The 19,987-nt window shown below is 40.8% G+C and overlaps 1 protein-coding gene across 1 annotated transcript in view; it reads right to left on the bottom strand.

Annotated features, from left to right (window-relative positions):
* Nucleotides 1–422: 422 nt before the first annotated feature.
* Nucleotides 423–19,987, bottom strand: part of LOC128409247 (E3 ubiquitin-protein ligase TRIM11-like) — a 35,175-nt gene continuing 15,610 nt past the window's right edge. The window contains exon 6 of the mRNA XM_053379568.1: nucleotides 423–1,002. Within this exon, the coding sequence (XP_053235543.1) occupies nucleotides 476–1,002 (527 nt within the window). The 3' untranslated portion in view covers nucleotides 423–475. The remainder of the gene's footprint in view (nucleotides 1,003–19,987) is intronic.

Here is a 19,987-nt window from a genome sequence, read left to right as displayed (position 1 = left end):
TTTAGTCATCTATAAATCCAATAATGTATGCATTTTCACAGCTGCATAAGGTCTTGTGGTGAGAGGAAGGTTTCCTAGAATTGCGGAGTTGTGAGGGGTCCTGAGGGTCAACTAGTCCCACCCCCTGCAGTGCAGGAAACAATTGCCCAATGTGAGGCTCAGACCCACAAGCCTGAGATTAAGAGTCTGGTCCTCTGCCAAATCAGACATCTCAAAAGGAAAACAAGATTGAAGGTGAGAAAATTTATTAGGACTCTTAAAAGTGTGACTGTCTCTTTAAGAAGCTGCAGAGGGAATTCTGGGAAAAGGAAGGAAAATGCAAAGCAAGAGCAACCCATTTTTGTTTTGTTATTTCTGCTGATTTTGACTGGAATGAATCCTCTCAAATGGCCCTTGGAAAACTGCCCAACCTGCTCTTTTTTATGTCAGTCACTCTGGTCTGGAGAGAAACTCCTGCTGGGCCTGAGAGGCAGATTTAGTCTCCTCGGGAGATACTTAAGTGGGTTTTATTTTCCCACAGATGAAAGAAAGGGAGGAGGGTCTCTCCAGAGAACGAGGCTCCTGAGAACGTGTAGAGTTCAGATCCTGAGTCAGCGTCAGAAAGAGACACACATCCTCCTTCATAGTCCAGAGTCACCCGGATCCTCCTGGGCTCCTCACTCAGGGACAGAGGAGAGGAATCAGGGGAGGTGCAGGCCAAGTACTCCCCTCCCCACTTCTCCACAGCCCAGATCCCCCACTCAGGGAATAAGGGGAAGATGCCCTTTCTCTCCACAGACTTCCTGGCGACCCCCAGAGCCCAGCATTCCCCACTTCCCACAGTGACTTCCCAGAAATGTCTGCCTGCTGTGAATCCCTCACGTCCCAACACACAAAGCCAGTCACTGAATCTCTCAGGATTATCAGGCAGGGCTTGAGGTTTGTCTCCCCTTCTCACGCTTTTCTGATCCTCGGACAGGATGAGTTCAGGATGGGCTGTGTCTGGATCCAGAGTGACATTTGCTGTTGGGGAGAAAGTGAGGGAAAGGGAAGAATAGGCAGAGTCAGCTGAGAGACAGAAACGGACATCCTGATAAATAAATAAATAACATCCAAAAAACCCAGATTCCCTTTCAGATCAAGGGGATTTCTTTGCATCGCATGCTAGACTGAGACTCCTCCTTGCAGACTCTCATCAGAATAAATATCTTCCTTGATGGTTTTTAAATCAGTTCCCGTCACTTTCTTATATTCAATGTGTATTGACCTGCCCTCCTCTCAACCCAGGCATTTTCTAGGAGGAAAAACCACCCAGGAACCCTTTTACTCATCTCTTCTGTGTTATCCAAGGGGAAAGAGAGGAGACTTGGAGGAGGCAGGAGAGGAGAGAAGCTGCTTTCCTCTGATAATATCTGTGGGAATTGGCCTTTGGGGACCTCTGGGTTGGGGTGGGGGATGAGGACCCCCCGTTCTAATAATAGTAATAATAATAAATTATAAATTGCATTAAGTGGGGAGCCTGTTTATTCCTGCTCTCCATCTCTCTCACCCACTTGGTCTTTCCTTCCTCTCTACCATCTTGGAAGTTTAGACCTTGCCACCAGGGAAGAGGAGTCAGGTGGCAGGGCAATTTTACAAAGGACTGATTATTCCATGCTTCTCTTTTGGATTTAATATATACCATAAGACTAGTTCCCTGGGGGAAAGGGGGAATAACTCAAAAAGTTACCAGTCATGCTAGGCAAGTGTAGAGTTGACATATTTTGAAGAGCAAAAAAGAGGACACATTTGCCAACTTCTACTCTTAACCATGGATCGCTATGACGACACTCATTTTAAATACCCCTACTCTTTGTAATCTTTCAAAGCTGTGATATACTGCTAGTAGCAATGTTCTGAAATTTCAACAACAAAAGAATAATAATACATATTGCTCCCTCGCTTGCCACATGAAAGTATTTGGGCTCCTGTTCACATCTTTGTGAACACAAGTGGGCACAGAACAATTTATTAAACTGTTAAACATGTACATATGGACTCTCCTTAAGGGCAGGGGGGTGTTAACTCTTTTTTTAAAAAAATAATGTTTATTCAAATTTTAAAGATTACAAGGAAAATATTAAAAAAAACAAAAAACCCAGAAAAAATACAAACCGTTAAAAAACAATAACAGCTCAAACATTTACATAGCTTTCTTTCCTTTGCTTATTCCCTTGACCTCTTCACACCTCCCTTTTTTGTATTCTGGTTCAATTAAGTATTTCAGCAAATCCTTTCCAACTTTGTTTTTATCCTAGTAATTTATCTTAATATACTGTAATTTTACATTCTCATCTTTCACCAGTTAAAAAGTCAATTTTTACCAATTTTTACCGGACTTCCGGTTGAGCCCGACACCAGAGCGGACGGGGATTCTCTCTGCGGAGAGAATCCCGGGTTTTCCGAAGGAAAAGGGGGTGCTACAGGGCGCAGTAGCCCCCGAAAATACTCTCTGGAGGAGGTCCAGGAGTTCAGGTTCCCGCTGAAGCCGAAACGCTAACTGCCCGGCCGTCAGGTAACTCCTATCGGAGCGAAGAGAACGGCGAGCAGGGAAGCGGGCTGAAGGGAAGCCATTGCTGCCTTCGGAAAGCGAAGCCCCGAGTTCGCAGGGGGAGTGCTCAATTCTCAAACTATAAGAAATTCGGACCTAATTATAACAAAAAAGAACTGACTTGGCGGAAGGAAGGATTCGGAATTGAAAGCTAAAACAACGGAGGTCGGCTTTCTCTGAAATCAGCATAGACGCAGGACTGCAAGCGGAGCTGGAAACCGAAAGTGAGTTGCCGCTAGCGGCTCCATCTCCTTGCCCCTTTGAAAACTTTGAAAACGGTTACTTTTTAAAGTAACTGTTGCAGCGGTAGTGAGAATATAAGTAAAAAAAGAGGAGGGAGGTAGAAACCCTAAGCCCTCGAGGAAATAAGTACGGAGTCAGGAGGAGTATGTGATAATTGGAATCTGTGACTGTTTAAATATCTGCGCAACAGAGCTTAAGATTCCATTGTTACTATTTATAGAACAATGCTTCTTGTCTGGAACGCAGAGAAGAAGGAATGATTTGAACGCCATTACACAACTTTTGCTAGTTTTTGGTAGTCTCTTGCTGCTGTTTCTTCGTTCTTTTTTTCTTTCTATTTTTTGTTGTTGGTAGAAGGAGAATAATTTTGTTTTTACTAAGCTTTGGGGAAAATAAGTAAAAATTGGCCATAGACTGTGGTCTAAAACCCTGTGGGCAAACAGGGAATTACAACATGTTTTTTTTCGGAACTGGCTATTTTTGACGGTTGTTTTCGTACATTAATTTTTGACCCCCAAGCTTAGAAATTGGCTAAACTCCTTTATTTGGAATTATCCGAATTTGGAAACTAATTAGAATTGGATTAAGACTTATTTTATTGAGGTTATAGTACTGAACTTCGGTTGAGAGACTCTCTTCCTGGATTTTGTCGCTGTTTTGGCAAACTCTAAATTTTTTCTTTTTTCTTTTTTTTTTTTGTTCTCTCTTTCTTTTTTGACAAAATTGTGTTTTTTTTCTGCTTCTATCTCCAATTTGAGAAGAATTATTGAAGGGATCCGGATTTAATTTTTGGGACAATTAAAAAAAAAATTTTTTTTTGGACTTTTGGATTATAATTGACCAATTCCCTTACACATTTATCGACGCCCTTGTTTGGATTATTGCGGATTGGATATTTTGGTTCTGATTGCTCTTATTTAATTGGAAATAGCCTAATTGGTGGCAGAAGAAGGATTAGCCTAAGTGGTGGCGAGAAGAGAAGGGTCGTATCATCCTACCATCGTACCATCCTACCATCCTACCTCTATTAATAACATTTGGATTTATTGACTACACCCTTTCTGACTCCCAGGGGGAAAGGACTATTTGTTAATTGATGTGATATTGTTTGATATTGTTTGATGTGATATTGTCTGATGGTAATAATCCGAATATTACTTTAATTGGTGTATAAAATTGAGATTGGGGGAAGATGAAGAAATCCGGGGAAGGAACCCCAGGGGACAGGAAAGGGTCAAAACAAGAGTCAGATTTTAGAGCGGAAATATTGAAGATGTTTGCAGAAATTAAAGAAAGTGAGAAAAATTTGGAAACTAAATTGGAACAGGTGGATAATAGAATTGGTAAAATGGATAAAAAAATTGATGAAACAGTGAATGAACTTAAAGGGCAAATAAAAGAGGTAACTAAAAGAACACAGAAACTAGAGGAAGGATGGAAAAGAACAAAATTAGAAATGAAGGATATGAAAAAAGAGGAAGAGAAGATGAAAACAGACATGTCAGAGATGAATAAGACCCAGGAGGAAGTTCTGGATTCGATTGCAATGAATGAATTAAGACAGAGAGAAGGCAACTTGAGGTTGAGAGCAATACCGGAAACACAGGGAGAGAATATCAAGGAGAAATTAATAAAGGAATTGGCACAATGGTTGGAGATGGAGCAGGAAGAATTTGCAAAGACAGTCCAAAGTGCATTTAGATTGAGAGTAAAATCAGTAAAAACACGGAAAGTACCAGGAGATTGTCTAATTACGTTCAAAGATAGAGATATGAGGAATCAGATATTACAAAAAAATAGAGAAAAAAGACTAAACATCGATGGGAATTACATCATCATCTTTAAAGATATTCCAATAAGATTGTTGAAACGAAGAGAGCCATACAAAGCATTTGTGCAAATCCTCAAGAGAAATAAAATTGAATTCAGATGGGAATTTCCTGAAGGAATTTCATTCTTCTATAAAAGCAAGAAACATAGACTGACCAGTCCAGAAGAGACAAGTAAGTTCCAGAGAAAATATAAAGAACTAAGAACAGAAGAAGATGAAGAAAAAGGAGCTGTAGGAGGAACAGCATTAGGAGGACTGGGCACAAGAGCAGGTGAAGAAAAAGAGGAGAGAAGAAAGAGAACAGACGAGGAAGAGGAAGAGGAAGAAGAAGAAGACTAGGAAGAAGAAGAGGAAGAAGGGAAAGTAAAGGAACAATAAAATTAGAGGAAAAAAGATTATATTTAATTTAAGAAGCAAAATGGCATTAAAAATTTGGAATTGGAATACTAATGGAATGAATGATAGGGAAAAAAGGAACAAAATTGAACAGCATTTAAAAAAGGAAAATTTGGACATAATTTGCTTACAAGAAACGCATGTGGCAAAAAAACACAGAAAAGTCTTGATTAACAGAAGATTAGGGAATGAGTTCATTTCCTCTGATAAAAGTAAGAAGAGAGGAGTGGTAATATACGTGAGGAGTAAAATCGATGCCCAACAAATCTTTAAAGATGAAGAAGGAAGAATTATTGCGGTACAGATCAAATGGCAAGGCGAAAAGATAATAATTGTCGGGATCTACGCACCAAATGGAAATAAGGTAGATTTTTTCAAAAATTTGGAAGAAAAGCTGTTCGAATATGTAGACCAAAAGATAATTGTACTGGGTGACATGAATGGAGTGGTGTCATTGGAAATGGACAGACTAAGAGCAGCAGGAACCAGTAAAGAAGGAAAACTTCCAAAAACATTCTTTTCACTGATAAAAAGCTGCAACTTAATAGACATTTGGAGATTGAGACACCCACTGGAAAAACAATTTACATTTTATTCGGATCCGAACCAGTCAATGTCAAGAATTGACCAAATTTGGGTCTCAAATGAGTTAACTCCAAGAATCAAACAAATAGAAATTCAGCCAAGAGTAATATCAGATCATAGTCCAATAAAACTAGAATTACAAGGATATGAAGAAAGAACATTCAGATGGAGAATGAATGATTGCCTTCTAGATGATCAAAAAATTGTGGAGAAAGCTCAAAAATCTCTGATGGACTATTTTGCTAATAATTACAATAAAGGTACGAAAATCAATACAGTGTGGGACGCTAGCAAGGCGGTTATGAGAGGATTCTTTATCCAGCAGAATTCCATCAAAAATAAAAATAGAGAGAAAGGAAAGAAAGAAATCTTAAGACAAATAATGGACAATGAACAAAAATTGGTCAAAAAACCAAACAATGAGAAAATAAAACAGAGCATAAAGGTGTTACAAGCACAATTTGCGATGATAATCAACAAAGAGGTGGAATGGAATATAAAAAAAATGAGACAAAGGAACTTCGAATCGGCGAATAAATCAGGAAAATGGCTAGCTTGGCAAATCAAAAAAAGAAAAGAACAAAGCACAGTTAATAAAATCATCGTGGAGGGAGAAGAAATAGACAGCCCAAAAGGCATTAGAAAAGGATTCTTGGACTTTTACAGACACCTATATAAAAGAACAGAAAAGAATAATATGAGGAAAATAGAGAGATATTTAAAAGAAAAAATGGTGCAGAAGATCCCGACAGAAAAAAGAGAAAGGCTGAATACCCCAATTGAATTAGAAGAAATAAAAGAGGCTATAAAAGAACTTAAGAAAGGGAAAGCTCCAGGTCCGGATGGATTTACAGCAAGATATTATAAAGAGATGAAACACATCCTGTCGTTGCCTTTAAAAGAAGTTATGGACAATATTCTTAAAGAAAAAGAAATCCCGGAAACATGGAAGGAAGCATTTATCACATTTATTCCGAAACAAGATTCTGACCTAACACAAGTAAAAAATTATAGGCCTATTTCACTACTCAACACAGACTACAAAATATTTGCGAGTATCTTGGCGAAAAGGATGAAAAGAGAAATAAAGGACATTATACATAAGGACCAAGCGGGTTTCTTACCTGGCAGACAGATGAGAGATAATGTTAGGAATATAATCAATATTTTGGAATATTTGACTGCCAGAAATGAGAAACAAGCGATGTTAATATTTGTTGATGCGGAAAAGGCCTTTGACAACATATCTTGGGATTTTATGCTGAAAAGTTTAGAATATATGGAAGTAGGGGTGGAATTTCTCAATGGAATCAAAGCAATATATACGGAGCAGAAAGCTAAATTAATTGTAAATAATGTGATTACTGAGGAAATTGGGATATCTAAAGGTACACGACAAGGGTGCCCACTTTCACCATTGCTATTCATCATGGTACTGGAGGTCTTTCTAAAATCATTAAGGGAAAATGAGGCAATAAAAGGGGTTGAAGTAGGCCGGAATGAGTATAAAGTGAAAGCCTTTGCCGATGATCTGGTTATAACGGTAGAAGACCCTTTAGAAAGTATGAAAAATATACTTATAGAGATAGAGAGATTTGGTCAAGTGGCAGGATTTATATTGAATAAGAAAAAAACTAAAATAATTGTTAAGAATATGGACTCAGATAAAATTGAAGAGATACAGCAGCAAGCAGGTATAGAAGTGGTGAAAAAAGTGAAATATTTAGGTATATGGATAACCCCCAAGAATATAGATTTATATCAGAATAATTACATACCAGTGTGGAACGGGATAAAAAAAGACTTGGACACGTGGGGACGAATGAAATTATCATTCTGGGGAAGGATTTCAACGATAAAGATGAGCGTGCTACCAAAACTACTGTTTCTATATCAAACAATTCCGATAATCAAGGGGACTGGGGTTTTTAAAGATTGGCAAAGAGTAATCTCAAGGTATATCTGGCAAGGAAAGAAGCCAAGAATTCAATTTAAGTTATTAACTGATGCAAAAGAAAGAGGAGGCTTTGCCTTGCCAGACTTGAAATTGTATTATGAAGCCTCAGGTCTCTGTTGGTTAAAGGAATGGATAAAATTAGAAAATACAGAACTGTTGGACTTAGAAGGATTTGACAATAGATTCGGATGGCACGCGTACCTATGGGCTGGAAAGAAGAGAATCCATAGAGGTTTTGGAAATCACATCTTCAGAGGATCATTAATAGAAATATGGGAGAGGTATAAAAACCTACTGGAAACAAAAACTCCACACTGGTTGTCGCCATTAGAGGTTATGGCTGTTAAAAAAACTAATATGAGAAAGAATTGGATTACATATGGAAATTTGATTATTAAAGAAGGGGGGAAATGGAAAATGAAACCTTATGAAGAAGTGAAAGAATTTATGTATGATTGGTTACATTATTTTCAAACAAATGAAATGTTTAAGAAAGATCTCAAAGAATACGGATATATAGAAAAAGATTCTAGATTTCAAACAGAAATAATAAACAATGAATATAAAAATTTATCCAAAATGTACAAAATATTGTTGGAATGGCATACAAAAGATGAAGAAGTTAAATCAGTTATGATAAAATGGGCCAGGGATATTGGACATAATATACAATTTGATGATTGGACAAAATTTTGGAAGGATGGTATTAAATTTACTGCATGCACTGCATTAAAGGAAAATGTTATGAAAATGATGTATAGATGGTACATTACACCAGTAAAATTAGCAAAAATGTACAAAACATGTAAGAAATGTTGGAAATGTAAAGAAAAGGATGGTACATTTTTTCATATGTGGTGGGAATGTAAGAAAGTGAAAAGCTTCTGGGAGATGATATATAACGAGCTGAAAAAAATGTTGAAATATACATTTGTTAAAAAACCAGAGGCTTTTCTTTTAGGAATAATGGGAAATGAAATAAATAGAAAGGACTACAAAATTTTCCTGTATGCAGTGACAGCGGCAAGAATATTATTGGCCCAGAATTGGAAACAAGAACAAATACCAACGTTGGAGGAATGGAGAACAAAGCTGATGGACTATGCAGAACTTGATAAACTGACAGGGAAGATTAGATATCAGCGAGATCAAAGTTTCATCGAGGAGTGGAAAAAATTAGCAGATTATTGGGAATGTATAAGTGATAACGAAATAACGTTAGTGGCATTTAAAGAAGCTCTGTAATAGATTAAGAAATATTGCAAAAAAGCAGAATATAAGATGGGGGTAAGCATAAAGGTAATATAGAAATTGGGAAATGTGTATCAAAAAATTAGAATTCGGATGATTCTCAGAGAAGCTGAAGGAAGTCAAAAAATTGGAAATATATTATAATTTGTTAATGTGAAATGATTGTATGGAAAAACTAATAAAATATATTCAAAAAAAAAAGTCAATTTTTACCTAATCCTTTATATCATTTCTGTTACGAAAAAGGAGCAATGCAGGAGCGAGCTCCAGGTGGCTGGAATGGAAAACAGGATGTTGATGTTATGGGACTGTACCGTGGGAACCAGGGAATTCAGTGCTCTGAGCAGCGGATGTTAGCTCAGAGTGTCACATGACCCTGTACTGGAAGTACATGGGTGGAGTTATTCTCTCTCTGCAGTTGGGATGAGAGAGTACAGACATGATTTCTCTGTACTGCTGGAAAGACAGGAATAAAAGCATGTAAATATATTTCTGTCTGTCTCTTTCCCCTCCCTGGCTATGGGAGGGGGAGGAATGGTGTGTTCTTCACGTTGGGAAGAATCGCCGATTGGAGACCTCCCCTGGTCTTGCCGGGAGTCGCCGGCAGGGAGGTCAACAAGAATTCAAGCCGGGCACCTGGAGGGTGGCCAATTCCTCTGAACTTCACTGGCTCTGCTGGCTTGAAATCGACATCTGGTAGCATTGCCGATGGTTATCTGATCCATGGGAATCAGCCTGAGTGGTGAGAGGTCGATGAATCGTTGCCATCCTCTGCACCTAAGGAGATAAAGAAAGCGTCTGCGTTGCAGCCAGAAGCTGAACAGACAGCTGGACACCGAGAGGAGTGTTTTCCAGGCAACGGAGCCCAAAAGGTATGCTGAATTTCGGGTTAAAGAGAGTGAACGCAGAAAGGTTTAATTCTCTGGTTCACGAGAGCTACGTTTAAGAAAAACAGCTCTCAAAGCAAGGCTTGCATACCAGGAATTCTTGTGGTAGATAAGATTCCCGTCCCGAGCAGGTTGCTAGGCAACGACAGCCAGAAGGCTTGGAAAGTTACTGAATGGCTCAAAGAGCCTGGGAAGAGGAATTGTTTTGATAACTACGCAGCTGTGAAACAGCGTGCAGATTGCCTGCCAGTGAAGCAGTAAACAGCCTTTTGAAGAAAGACTTTTGGATTTTACTGGCTTGAGAAAGTGAGAGCTGACACTTGGATTCAGCATGAATGCCAAGAAGGGGGGAGGGTTACCCTATCCACCTCCCCTGAGTGCCGTGGTTCTGGATGAACACAACTGGCTTGCTGCACTGGAAGTAAAGGACAGGGGGAGGGAGGAACGGAGTTCTAATCCCCCCACCAATGAGGCTACTAGAGAGGATGCTGTAGCTTTGAATGTTGTCCAATGTTACAACTGTAGACAGGCTGGGCATCTTCAGCGGAACTGTAAGAAGCCACGCCAGCCAAAAGGAGCTGAGGGCCGCTCAGCAAAGCCTGAGGCGTCAGGCAAAGGTCATACCAAGCCTTCGGTGAAACCTGCAAAGGCTTTGATGGCGAAAGGAACCACGCCAGATGTTGGCAACTCGTTTGTAATCGACACTGGAGCCACCGTCCATATGTCCCCACACAAAGGACTCTTTTCAACGTTTAAGAAGCAAAGCTTCGCTGTGAAACAGGCCAACGGTCAGGAGCTGGAAGCGACCGGGATAGGGACTGTGTATCTTGAGAGTCTGAACTTGACTATAAACAATGTTTACTTGGTTCCTGAATTGAAGTTCAATCTGCTGAGTGTTTCACAGATTGCAAAGAAAGGACTGAGACTGTCCTATGATGCTGAGAGCTGCAAGATCTACAAAGATGGAGAGTTATATCTTTCTGCCAGAGAGAAAGATGGACTATATTTGTTGACTTTTGCACAAAGTGATTACATGGAATGTAATTCATCTGTGTCCAACCCAGTTTCTCTTGCAGGTGTGACAAAGAAGGTGACCGGGGTCAACAGAGCATTTCAGCGGGTGTATGCTGATGTGATTGGTCCTCTAGAACCATCTAGAGGCAATGCAAGATTTTATCTTGTGTGTGTGGATCATTTCTCTAACTTTGTCTGGATTTATGTGTTGAGAAAGCCACACGAAGCCTTGGAGAGGTATCAGGAGTTTTGTGACAAGGTTAAGAATATGCATGATGCTAACATTGATTGTCTATTCACAGATGAGAAACAGATTTTTCTTTTACAGGATTTCCAGAGGTTCCTGCAGAAGAAAGGGATAAGACACAAGGTTGCTGTTTCAGCGGAAGCGTGGAACAGGGGTGTCTGTGTACGGGTGAACAAAGAATTGCAAAAGGGGATGAATGCGCAATTGCTTAGTTCACATCTGCCACATGAGTTCTGGGCGGAGTCGCTAATGTCGTTCTGTTATACGAAGATGAGAAAGGTTTCAAAAGAGTTGGGAAGTTCTCCTTTTGAGAAACTGTTCCATAGAAAACCTTCTGTTGCCCATTTCAAGGTTTTTGGGTCTCATGTGAGGACAGAAGCTCCAGGTGGAGTAAAGAATGCCAGAGGCATTTTTGTGGGTTATGAAAAGGGTCTCTACAGAGTAATTTTGTCTGAATCTGGTCAGGTGATTCTCACAAAATTTCTAGAGAGTGCTCCTGAACAGGAGAGAGTGATAGAACACACATTTCCCACTGAGGACGATTCAGATGATGGTGATTTTACAGATTACAGTGGTACTGAGAGTGACAGTGATAGCTCGGAGAGCTCAGTCGTCACAGTCATTGAGAGGAAATCTCACACAATGGATAGACCTTCACAGGTGAAGGAAGAACCACTGTTTACTATTGGAACTGGTTCTCCAAGGAGTCCTGAGACTGAACCAGTGAGCAGAGAGGATCAGCACCTCATACGTAGGTCTGAGAGAGTTACAAAGGGTCAACCACCCAAGAGGTACTCAAAAGAGTTTGCTATCTTAGCTGTAGCATGTGTTGCTGTTGTACACAACCGAGGACAGGTTGGAGCTGTGTCTAAGTCAGAGACAAAGACACAACAGAGAGTTGCTAGCCAAGGTAATGCAGATGCACTCATTCCTTGGAAGCCAGACAACCAGAGAGGTACACTGGGGAAACCAGTGGCGGGGAGTTCCAAGGGTGGAACTGGAACAACAGGGGAATGTTATGTGTATAACAACTGTTTGTTTTCTTCTCTGGATCACGCTTTGCTTGCCGCAACACGCATTGATTCTTTTGGGGGAGGATGTTACGAAAAAGGAGCAATGCAGGAGCGAGCTCCAGGTGGCTGGAATGGAAAACAGGATGTTGATGTTATGGGACTGTACCGTGGGAACCAGGGACGGTCTATTCAGTGCTCTGAGCAGCGGATGTTAGCTCAGAGTGTCACATGACCCTGTACTGGAAGTACATGGGTGGAGTTATTCTCTCTCTGCAGTTGGGATGAGAGAGTACAGACATGATTTCTCTGTACTGCTGGAAAGACAGGAATAAAAGCATGTAAATATATTTCTGTCTGTCTCTTTCCCCTCCCTGGCTATGGGAGGGGGAGGAATGGTGTGTTCTTCTTCACGTTGGGAAGAATCGCCGATTGGAGACCTCCCCTGGTCTTGCCGGGAGTCGCCGGCAGGGAGGTCAACAAGAATTCAAGCCGGGCACCTGGAGGGTGGCCAATTCCTCTGAACTTCGCTGGCTCTGCTGGCTTGAATTCAACAATTTCTGCTAAAATCACATTACTTCATTCCAACATCCTTCTAACATTCCTGGATTTTACAATATTTCTGTAGATAAACTTTGAATTTTTTCCAATCTTCTTTATCCTAATAATTTATCTTAATATACTGTAATTTTACATTCTCTTCTTTCACCAATTAGGCATCCATTTTTACTTTATTTAATCTTACTTCTCCTTAAAACTGATATATTTAAACTTAATCTCTTTAAGACATTTCCCCTAGGGTCATAAAAATTTCATTCCACGATTTTTCCAACTCTCGTCAAAAAAAATTTTTTTTTTAAAATCTCCATATATACATTTTAAGCTCCCAGTTTTCTTCCACTGTCCCCCCTCCCCGGTCTCGGCCCCTGCCGTCAGTTCCATCAACCTCCAACAGTCCATCAACCTGGAGATCTTATGTCCGAGGCTCTTAACTCTTCTTCATGTCCCATCTGCCGATCTTCTTGATAATCTTTGGTACTAAAAAGCAGATCTCGGGGGAGCTCCAACCCATCAATGCTCATATTCCTTCTTAACAGGTCTGCCAGATTTCCATAGTTAAGGCTAGGGCCCATAAAGTATTCCAGATCTTGTTTCACAATTCTTCCAAATCCAAAGGCCCCAAAAGCTCCAATCACCTCTTGGCTCAAATTCATATCCCAAAAGTCATTTGATCCCCGCATAAGGGAGTCTCTCCACCTTTCATTTTCCAGATCAGGCCAGATTCCCATCTTCAGTGACTGGCTTCTCCTAATTACAGCCATATAAGGCCTCATCTTGTAATCCTCCATTTGCCTCTGTAGGGTTAAGGCTCCCCCTTGTATTGCTTTATACTCCGCAACAGCAACTTTCTCCTTTTCTAATTCATCAATATGTTCAGTTAAGAAAGATTCCTGTGCCGGGTTCTTGTCGACTTCTATGCTAATGCCCACTTTTGTTCCCAAAATATCAATACTGGTAGCCATGGCATCCATCTGTTTATGCAGCTTTCCCAACAGATAAAATGTCCTATTCAGTACAGACACTACTTCTTCCTTAGCCGACATTCTTGAGATGTTCAAGGTCAAAGCTGGTTTCTCACAGTCTTTATCTTTATCTTAAAGCCAATATCCCAGCTGCACTCTTGTAACAATATCCCAAAACTCCCTCTAGAGGGAAACAGTCTCCATTTGTCAATCCTTTCCAGCACAGTTCCAAAAGTAAAATAGTAACAGTTCCAATTACCTTTTCTTCTTTTTTAAACGCAGAAGCGGACAGTAGAAACAATGTCTTCTTTTATGTCTTGACAGCTAGCTGTCAAATTTATCCTGTTTACCGTTGATGGACTTTTTGCCGACCGTTCCCAGGTTCAGAGACATGGTGCTTCGATTTTTAATTTTCCAGCTTCTCCTGCAGACTTCCCCTGCTTCCAAGGGGAGTAGTAATAATAGTTTCAATCAGTGGAGTTTTAATCCTTTACGAAAGACTTTCCAAGACCTTAGTTAACAACTTCTTTGCTTCAGTCTATTTACAGAAAGGGAAGGTGGACTTCCTGTTTAAACCTTCCCCGTTCAGTGCCAGATTAAATTATTTTAAGAGTCCAATTTCCCGTTCTACTCACGGGTTGTTGTTTAAAATCCAATTGTCCACAAAAAGAAGTCAGCGCTCTCTGACAGCGGCAATGCGGCTTCGCTCCGTGCAAAAAGCGGTCAATTCAAAGCACTGCGCCGCTCACCACCACGTCACTCCGAATTCCCGATATCAGGTCTCCTCGCGAGTAGGGGGCGCAAAAGGTGCCAGCCGAATCCCAGGTTCACAGGCTTCTCCACCTGTGATTTCTAAGGGTCTCCGCCTTCGCCGTGGCGGTCAGACCCTGTTTTTCATGGAGCCGGTTCCTCTGATCGGGAGGAGCTCCGCCATTGCCGGAGGCGCCAACCCAGAAGTCCAGGGGGGTGTTAACTCTTGCCCTCCCAGACTCCTTCTCCAAGATCTTGTAGCTGAGCCAGTATCCTTTTAGTTCAGCCACAAGAGAAGGGTTTTATACAGGATGTGGCTAGCTTAAGATGCTGCTCTGTTGTGATTCTCTGCTCTAGGCTAGCTTAGATGGGTGCCTTAGATCTGAGTCTAATGCACTAGAAAAATTTAAATGGTTTACTGTAAACCAAACCAAATAACTTGAGACAATTTGCCAATTTTATAATTTTAAGAATCCACCTAGGGGAGAAATTTTAATCATGAATGTAGAGGACCTACAAAAAGAGGACACGTGGCAACCAGTCCTGAAAAAGGTCACATGGAAAAGCAACCCAACTCTCTCTAGGCAGGAATGAAACTCTTCCCTCTTTTATCTGATCCTTCTGGGCAGTTTCTCTCCCCCCCTTCTGCACCTTCAAGTCCACCCTCTCTGCCTTTGTGGTACAAGAGACTTTTGACCCCCATGAAACACTAGTCCCCCCCCCCGTGAATTGGGGTCTCCATGTGAAATTTATCTCTCTGAAGATGTCTGAATGACTGAACATCTGAGAAAGCAAAAAGACAGGCTTAACAGGCTACAATGCAATAGTTAAAAACAAAAGAAAAATATTTTTTACAAAACATAACTATAACATAGCATCAGTTGTTTCCTTATTTCATGCAAAATATTAAATCATGCAAAGATGACAGCTGTAGGCCTAAGTAGTGATGTTAAATATTCTCCAAAAGACTATTCTATCCTCCTTTCGCACCTCTTGGGCATGGTCGGCCAATTGGTGCGAAAGGAGGATAGAAATTTTTTTATGTACGCCACAACAGCAGCAAGAATACTCATCACAAAGTATTGGAAAACAAGATTTACCCACCCGGGAAGAATGGCTGATGAAGCTGATGGACTATATGGAACTGGCTAAGATGACTGGCAGAATCCGAGACCAAGTAGAAGAGTTGGTGGAAGAAGAGTGGAAGAAATTTAAAGTTTATCTTCAGAAATATTGTAAAATTGAGGAATGTTAGAAAGATGTTGGGGGGAAAAATTATGTGGTTTTAGCAGAAAGGATATAAAGGATTAAGTAAAAATGAATTGGTGAAAGAGAGAAGGTAAAATTATAATATGTCAAGATAAATTATTAGGATAAAAACAAAGTTGGAAGGATTTGCTGGAATATTTAATTGAATTAGAATACAAAAACGGGAGGCGTGAGGAGGTCACGGAAATAAGTAAATGAAAGAGGACATGGAAAGATTGAAATGTTTTTAACTGTTTTTTTATTCTTTTTTGTATTTTCTATCCCTTTTGTGTGTTTTTTTCTTTTTTCTGTCTTTTTTCATATTTGTAATTCTGTTGAAACTTCAATAAATAGTATATATATATATATATATGTATGTATATATATATATGTATACATTTGTATACTGGATAAAAATGGGCTGTGGTGCAGGACGAAAGCACACTGGTGCCAGATAATGCTTTCCTGACTTAAAGTGTATCACTAGTTTTCCCAAAGCAAACCACCTCTACTTGGAGCCCCATTACTCTGCACCCTGCAAACATTTCAGATTCCTGCCTTTGTGACTGACTACATTTCAAGCTGCCAAATTGCTTGTCTGCACACTCCACCCATACAGGGCCAATGTGTCTATCAGAATTTAACTTTAGATCACATGGGAGGGGTATCAGTTACAAATTTCCATTTTGTGGTAGTTGCCTTTGCTCTCACACCACCAAAGACAAAGAGTGTGCAATGATTCTCTCCTGGAGAGAGCAGCCTCAGTTTGGAATAGTGTCTATGTGGAGAGAAAGAGTTTTGATTTCAGTTGTTTTGGGAGTAATTTTATATTACAAAGAGGATATAGCCATGCTTGGGCAAACACATGATTTTATACAACTATTTGGATGTATCCTAATTGTTATAAGTCTGTTTTGGAAAAAGTTCTGTTATTAAAGCTTTGAAACAAAACAACAACAAAAAAAGGCTACAATGCAATAGCTAAAAAATAAATCTTTTTTTTTACAAAACATCACCATATCATAGCCTCTGTTGTTTCCTTATTTCAATCAAAAGATTAAATCATGCAAAGACGACAACTATAGGCCTAAGTAGTGATGTTAAATATTCTCCAAAAGATTATTCTTGAGAATGTAATATCACTAGGCCTAAGTAATTAAGACAACTAACGTGTCTAGCTGTAATTCCTGCATTGCGGGGGGTTGGACTAGATGATCCTTGGGATCCTTTCAAACTCTGCTATTCTATGATTTCATGGGGAAATGAGAAATGGTAAACCATACTAGGAAATGGCAGAATACAATCATTCAAAATCCACAAATGAAATGGGGATCTGAACTGGATGGATGAAGAAAGGTTTAACATCTGCCCCAAGTAAACTGGTGGGGAAAAGCTGTTGAAACTGGAATTTCCAAGTATGCTGACAAACCAAATTGCAGAGGAGGAATCGGCAGAGCTTTACCCTGTAATTCCAAGAGTCTCGTGCAATGGGAAGTCCTCCCTCATGGAATAGGGCTGATCTCATAAGAACTGTGGGAACTCTGAGGAGATGGGGATGGCTGAAGCACGAGAAATGGCTGGTGAGGTTGAAACTCTGAGGAAGAGGCGGCTCAGGCCTTGGCTCTGCTGCTGGGAGACCAGCCTGGCAGGAGGTGGAGGAGGGACTGGGTGCTTGCGGGTGCCCCTTTTAACACACTTCACGAGGGAGAAATCCAAGCAAATCTAGAGAAGTCCCAAAAGAACCTCTCCAGATTGTGTGGAGGGAAAACAAAATGCAAGGGAGATTCCTTATAAATGAGAACTCGACAAGATGGAAATTTGACTGACCCTGCAGGATCCTTCTTAACGGCTTTTTTAATATATCGTAAGGCTCCGAGGCTTTTCCCCATAATCAAGCAGTATATGAATTTTATGAAAGAAAGCAAAATCTATAAAATTAAGGGGAAAACCAGGATAATAGTCTATTGGCAGGAAAGGAACTCAGGCTGGTGAGCAGGTTCTTCGCAGGGACAAGCTCTGCCTTCAACCTCCCTCCCAGTTCATTCACGGGACAGACAAAGAACCCAAACGCCACTAGAGGACTGTTACCCAGAGTTACACCATTGATGGGGGTCCCAAAGTCTGCAGAAAAGACGGTTCAACACCCATGAAATATCAGTCCCCATCCCTCCTGTGAAATTGTTCCTCCCCTGTAAATTTACCTTTCTGAAGCTGCTTTCTGAATAACGCAGCATCTGAGGAAGCAAAAAGATATAAAGTGAATTCAAGTACAATTATTAAATATTAATAAAATCGTACAAATAATAATCAAAAACTAGAAAATCATAGGAAGAAGCTATGAAAATAACTAAAGCTTTAAATGAGAATGGTGGGGGGAATCATTAAAGCCAAAATTGTGAAACATAAGTAGAAGCAAAGGTTGCTGTAGAAGGACTGGCAGAGCTCTCATGAAAAAGGAAACCCTTCCTCACAAACCTTCTAGAAATCTTTAAGGTTCTTCACAAGCATAATTGTGCCCTTTGGGGCTCATGTGCTCTTGCTTCCACTCTCAATGGGGGAACTCTCAGGAGATCTTGAAGGCTGAAGCCCTAGATATGGCAGCTGCAGGGGGACGTCTGAGGAGGAGACGGCTCAGGCCTTGGCTCCATGGCTGAGAAACAAGCCTGAGCAGGAGGCAGAGGGGGAACTGGGGGCTTCTTAATGCCCTTTGACTCCATTCAGAGAAGGAGAACCTCCAAAAGGACAAACTCAGATTGTGCAGACAGGGAACCACAAGGAAAAGGAGGTTTCGTATAACTGTAAACAGATGCACATGGGAGGAAAAAATCCTGACTTTGCTCTACACTCTGGTTCAGGTTTTCTTTCCCAGTGTCACAATATACATGGGCCATTCTGGGGGACAGGAAATGAAGGCTGGAGCACCAAGAAGGAAGGTATCTGGACTTCCGGGGTCGGCGCCATCGGCAATGGCGGATTCCCTCTAGCTCTGAGGGATTAGCTCCGCGGGAATCGGGTCTTGCCGCTACGGCGAAGCGGGGACCCTTCAGAAAACCACAGGCAAGTGAAGCCTGTGACCGTGGGACTCGGCGGGCACCTTCAGCGCCCCCCCAATTTGCAAAGGAACCCGGTTATGGGCTCTGGAGCGAAACGGGGCAAGCGGTGCGGTGCTGAGAGTCAATTGCTTCTTCCGTGGAGTGAAGCGGCACAGCTGTTGCCGGAGAGCGCTGACTTTTTTCCTGTGACAATTCGGCTATCAAAACAACTACCCGTGAGTAGGTTAAATTTAAAGATTTGAGAGGAAAAAACCCCTAATTCGGCACTGAAGCGGGAAGGTTTAAACAGGAAGTCCGCCTTCCGTTTCTGTAAACAGATCAAAGCAAAGACCATCTAAGCTAAGACCTGGAAAATAGCTTTAAAGGGACTTAAATCCAAACATCAATACAAGAAATCTTCCTCCCTGAGTTGCAGGAGAGGGGTGGGAAAAGAGGGAAACATTTTTGCCTGCAAAAAGAGAGGAAAGGAAACAAAGACCACCACTCAATGCCTGGGAACGGTCTGCTAATGGACAATAAGATTGCCGTACTGTGAATCGCGCTGTTTATGGAAATGCAACTTTTTGACAGCTAACTCTGCAAGAGAGATACTTTGATTCTGACTGGTCTCTCTGAACTGTAAATTGACTGGAACTGAAACTGTTGCTTATTTTGTTAAATGGGGGACTTGGAAAAGTTGGAAAAGTTACTTTATTGCAATAAGTGTTGACTGTTACTGTGTCCCCCTAGAGGAACTCTGAAATTGCTACAACTGGCCAGGGAATTTTCCACTCTAAACTGGCCTGGGGAATTTTCCACTGCAAAACAAACTTTGGCCGTGGGATTGACCTTGATCCTCAGATAAAGTGTTATGGCAAACTTGCCGGAGGAAAAAACAACAAGATCGGGTAAAATTAGACAGCAGCGAAGAGCATCAGCATCTGGCCCTTCTGCACCACCAGGGGAAGTATCTGCTCAAGTCGGGCTAAAAGGAATGGCATCTGAAGAGGGTTTAGCTTCAGCATTAGGTAAAATCTATGAATCTTTGGAAAAATTAAGTAAACAAGTAGCTGAAGCAACAACTAAAATTGACCAAAACACTATAAGTATCAATAATTTGGGACTGAAGGTGAACTCAAATACAGAATCTATTGAGAAATTGCTGCAGGAATCTACTTTGAATCGAAAGACAGCTGAAGAAGCAAAGGAAAAAGCACTGGCCGTAGAGGAAAAGATACCACCGATATGTAGGCAACTCGAGGATCACAGGTCGATGCTGTCCATGATTGAATTGAAGGAAAGACAGACAAATTTAAGGATCAGGGCTGTATCTGAACTTGAGAAAGACAACCTAAGTGATTTTCTTATGCAGGAATTTGCAGACTTTTGGAACCTAGATCCAGATAAGCAAGACTTCAAGATAGTAAGTGCTTTTAGACTTGGA

This window comes from Podarcis raffonei, chromosome 2, assembly GCF_027172205.1.
Source record: "Podarcis raffonei isolate rPodRaf1 chromosome 2, rPodRaf1.pri, whole genome shotgun sequence".
NCBI classification, from domain to species: domain Eukaryota; kingdom Metazoa; phylum Chordata; class Lepidosauria; order Squamata; family Lacertidae; genus Podarcis; species Podarcis raffonei.
The sequence above is the reverse complement of the archived record's forward strand: the minus strand, read 5'-3'. Positions and strand labels throughout refer to the sequence as shown.